At 44.6% G+C, this 4556-nt stretch overlaps 1 protein-coding gene across 1 annotated transcript; it reads left to right on the top strand.

Annotated features, from left to right (window-relative positions):
* Positions 1–293: 293 nt before the first annotated feature.
* LOC121917833 (A-kinase anchor protein 9-like) lies at positions 294–3526 on the top strand. The gene is made up of 2 exons (XM_042443953.1): positions 294–820; positions 1416–3526. The coding sequence occupies exons 1-2, from the start codon at positions 730–732 to the stop codon at positions 2435–2437; spliced, it is 1113 nt and encodes a 370-aa protein (XP_042299887.1). The 5' UTR covers positions 294–729; the 3' UTR covers positions 2438–3526.
* Positions 3527–4556: the final 1030 nt, after the last annotated feature.

Raw genomic sequence — 4556 nt, 5'->3', positions numbered from 1 at the left:
TAGCTGCTCGTATCGCCTCTCCGTAGTCCTTTAACCGTTGGTCTAGGAGAGCCTTGTCGTGTAAGCGAAGGTGTTTCCGCCAACGGCACTCCAGCCGTCGCAGTTCCCGCTTCCTTGCCCAGAGATCTTCCGTGTACTTTAACCCAGACAGGATTCACCACCTGCTTGGCATTACCACCACCCCGAGCAACACTAGAGATTCTGGGTGTTCTTCCTGCCTTCCTTGCTGCAGTTAGAAACTTTTTCAGAAGTACCCGGCAGACAAGCTGGGATTTGAATCCTAGTTTCCAGAATCATCATCCAATTTTTAAATCACTACTCCATGCTGGCTCCCTTCAAAACATGGGCAGGCTCAGAGAAATAGTTTAAAAGTATATTGAGAAATTTGAAAAGGTCAAACAGGCTAGAAAGCTTAACACAGTTTAAAGTCATGTGTCTACACTTTTTGAAATAAATGAATTATGCTCCAAAGGTTTTAGTTAAAAAGCCATGACAATGGGAGTTGAGGTAGAAGAAGGGCCTTTCATCTGCTTTGGAACCGAGGCATGATGGACCTGTGCTATAAATCTTTATAAAGTGGTAAATCCTAGGATTCCATTGGGTGGAGCCATGGCAATTAAAGTGGGATCCACTTGTTAACAAGAGATCCTTGCTAATATGACAGATAGGTCTCTGAGCAGCCCTTAGTTTGGTGTTGTTTTTCCCTTTCTCTTTGCAGGTGCTGCAATTATGTTCTTCACCTTTGGTGTTATAGCAATTGCTGCCATAGTTGCTATTTATGTGTTCAGTAAGGAGAACAGAAACAAGAATGAATATGACAGTAAGCCAAGCACCTGTTTGTTATTAGCACAATGCACCACCAAGATCCTAGATTTGACATTTTAGATGTTGAATGACTCTGAATGTGACTCACAGTCACTCTGGAGTTGTCAAGGAGTGGGCTGGGCTTTGCAAGTTTGTTCGCTTAAACCAGGAGTGAACACATGTGGAAGGATAGGGGCCCCCTCAGCCCCCTGGAGAATTTTGAGGGGAGCAGCCCTGACCACTCACCAACAATCATAATCATTTTTGGCCTCCAAATGCCCTCTAGAAATTGTGGGAGTATTTTGCCATGTTTTAGCCCCCAAACTGTTTTGAGCTGAAGGGATACATCTTTTAAACAACAGGAAGTGAACAGATGTCGCTTTTTATTTGTTTCCTGTTTCAAAAAAGACCTCTACTGGGGCTCAGTTGGCCAGGAGGAAAAGGAAAACGATAGCCAAAAAATGCTCCCCATATCCTAAGGAGCTGTTGAGGCATGTTGGGGGAATACTTTTTAACAGCTGGGGCCTGAAAAACAGCCCTGGGGCCCACAAGCTGCATTTTGACAAAATCTGGTTTATATGATTTCTATCCCACCTTTGTTTCATCTGCAGATGAGAGGCCTTCCCTCCATTCCAACTGCCATTGCCTTGGAGGGACAGAAGAAGAGGCAGGCACAGCTCCCCCATGCCTAGACACTAGCACTAGATGCAAGACTAAAGTGACTGAAGAAAGAGAAGGATCAACTGAGTTACCTTTCAAATCAACTGATATGTCACAAAAAATATTGGAGGAGCTTCAGTCACTAAAATCACAGATGTCAAAAAAGGAGGATGATACAGAAAGAGACCTGAAGCTGGAATTTAGAACAGTAATGAAAGAGATGAAACAATCAGTGGCTCAAATATCAACAGAACTAAAGCAGATAAATGAAAAGGTCCAGACACTGGAGGAAAAGACTGACAAAATGGATAGAGCTCGACAACGAGACTTGGTTCCTCTTGCCTTACCAGAGATGAGAGGAAATGAGGTATGTCTGAGGTTTAGAGCAATTCCAGAGCAGCCTAATGAGAACATCAGAGGGATAATAATTGAAATATTGACAACCTTCCTACAGAGACAAATTTCAGAGATGGATTCAGAAGTGGGTCAGGTCTACAGAATGAATTCAAGCATCACCACACGGAAAAATTTGCCAAGGGATGTGATTGTTCATTTTGTGAGAAAGCAGACAAGAGATCAAGTTCTACAGCAACATTATGAAATCACCCTCAAGATTGCAGTTAAGGATATGGTTGTGCTCAAGGAGATACCGGAGAGAATTTTACATAGCAGAAAAGAATATGGCTTTCTGGCAGATAAGTTGAAGCAGAAGATTTTATTCATAATGGAAAGATCAAAAGAAATGACCTTTACATTTGAACAGAGCAAATTCCAAGTGAATTATATACAGAAAGCTGAAGAATTTTTGCATAAATATAAAAGAGAATTGGAGGAAACAGGAGAGTTGGGAGAAGAGGAATCAGAAGCTACTTTGGAGCACAAGACAAATGAAGAATGGAAACAAGGGGAGGATAAAGATGATGAGAAAAAGATATGTTCGAGTGTTGTAGACTTTACTAAGCTTTTGGCCTGATAATTTATCCGAGGTGCATCATAAAGAATATTGTATTAATGGAGTAGAAAAGAAAAGAAAAACTCCATTATTAGAATGGACTTAAACAAGATATAATTTGCTTAACAGAATCTCATATTAGAAAAAAGGATATTAAATATTTCAGTTACCCTAAATTGGGTAAAGAAGCCACACAACAGCACAGCTACATAGAGAGGTCCACATTTATTGGGTCATCCTGCGGTCCATTAACCCAATATAAAAAGGGATTTTTAAAATAATTTGATTAATATTTATTGAAATTCTAAAATAAACATCTTGGAAACCTACAAAGCAACAACACATACAGAAAGAAAAAAGAAAGCAAGGAAGACATTAAAACAAACTAACATATATAGACCGACAAATCTATGTAGACATACAAAGAAACATCCTAACAACCCATTTATAAACCCTCCCCTGTAAAATGAAAAAAGACTACAACAGCAACTCTATATGGCTCATGCCCAGGGTATTGTGTAGACCAGCGGTCGGCAACCTCCGGCCCGCGGGCCTAAAGCGGCCCGCGGACGCGGCGGGACCGGCCCGCGCTCGCTACTGCCGCCGATTGCGCCGCCGATTGCTGCTGCTCCGGGCGCCATTTTGTTCTTTAAAGTGGCGGTGAAGTCTGGCGCGACGGGAAAAGTTGCGCGAGAGTTCGCCGCCATTTTGATGAACAAAATGGCGGCGCCCATCTAAGAGGCCCGGTGTGCTCTCTGGAGCCTTGTTTGAGGGCTTCAGGGCCGCACCGGGCCTCCAAATGGGCACCGCCCTCTTCCCTCCTCCTCCTCCGCCCTCTCCCTCCTGAGTCTACCCTCTTCCCTTCGCCCTCCGCCCACCTCCCTCCTTCTCTCTATGGAAGAACGGAGGAGAAGGAGGAGGAGGCGGCAGAGAGCCAGACGCCAGAGCGAGAGCCAGACCCATAGCCACGAGAGAGGTTGGTTCATTGGGGGGAAGGGGGTTATCGGAAGAGTGTGTGCATGTATTTCCTCATTCTTTTGTGGCTTGCTGGTAGCTTCCCTGATGCAAAAACATGTTGTTATTATTTATGTGCCTTGGTATCTCTTTCCAAAACCCCCCTCACAATGGGATGCTTGCACCTTTGTGGGTTGAGAGTGTGTGCATGTATTTCCTCATTCTTTAATTTATTTTTAGGCTTCGGCTGAAGGAAGGGAATGAGGAGGAGAGGCCAGGCACATGCCTCCTTCTCCTTACGGGGCTTTGGTGGAAGCTCCGCCCCCAGCATGTGGCTCTGCCCCTGGAGGGAGGAAGCTCCACCCAGCATGTCGCTCCGCCCCAGAGGCTGGAAGCTCCGCCCTGGTGTGTGGCTCAACCCCCAGAGGGTGGAAGCTCCGCCCCAGCATGCAGCTCTGCCCCCGGAGGGTGGAAGCTCCGCCCCGGCGTGCAGCTCCGCCCCCGGAGGGTGGAAGCCCCACCCCTGACTTCGGCCCCCCAGTTGTCTGAGGGACAGCAACCCGCCCCCCGGCTCAAAAAGGTTGCCTACCCCTGGTGTAGACCGTATGTTCCTGTATGAACCAGCCTGGGCTCTGAGATCTTCGGGTGAGGCCTTTCTCTTAGTCCCACCACCATCGCAAGCATGGTTGGGGATGTGAGAGAGGGCCTTCTCAGTGGCTGCCCCCAGACTCTGGAACTCCCTTCCCAGGGAGACCAAAAATGCCCCCCTCTGTGTTGTCCTTCTGTCAGCAGGCTAAGACCTTCTTATTCAGACAGGTGTTTATAACAGAAAACTTTTCAAGAATGTCCTGGGCATGTTGTATTATTTTAAAGTGTATGGTTTTAAAGTGCTTTTATCTTTTTAAATTGTATTCTATTTTTAAGCAAATGATAATAGTAATAGTTTAATTCCATTTTAATTTTCACTTTGTAAGTTTTTAATTATACTGTGCTTTTAGACTGTAAGCTGTTTTGAGTCCTAATTTTTGGGGGGGAGGGATGCAAATAAGTATAACAACAACAACAATCAATCAATAAAAAACATCCTGCTTCCCATGAATTGTAACTTTACTATTTATCATGAATTCCCTTCTGAATTCAAAAACCTTAACAATAACTTTAAATAAATTTACAAATATTATCTTCA

This window comes from Sceloporus undulatus, unplaced genomic scaffold (genome assembly GCF_019175285.1).
Source record: "Sceloporus undulatus isolate JIND9_A2432 ecotype Alabama unplaced genomic scaffold, SceUnd_v1.1 scaffold_1009, whole genome shotgun sequence".
Lineage (NCBI taxonomy): Eukaryota > Metazoa > Chordata > Lepidosauria > Squamata > Phrynosomatidae > Sceloporus > Sceloporus undulatus.
This window is presented reverse-complemented; position numbering and strand designations above follow the sequence as displayed.

What these genes read in the sequence shown, in the direction of transcription:
- LOC121917833 (XM_042443953.1), top strand. Translation starts at nt 730, where the DNA reads ATGTTCTTCACCTTTGGTGTTATAGCAATTGCTGCCATAGTTGCTATT. An exon ending in AAACAAGAATGAATATGACA is followed by an intron (nt 821 to 1,415) that starts GTAAGCCAAGCA and finishes TTTCATCTGCAG; the next exon opens with ATGAGAGGCCTTCCCTCCAT.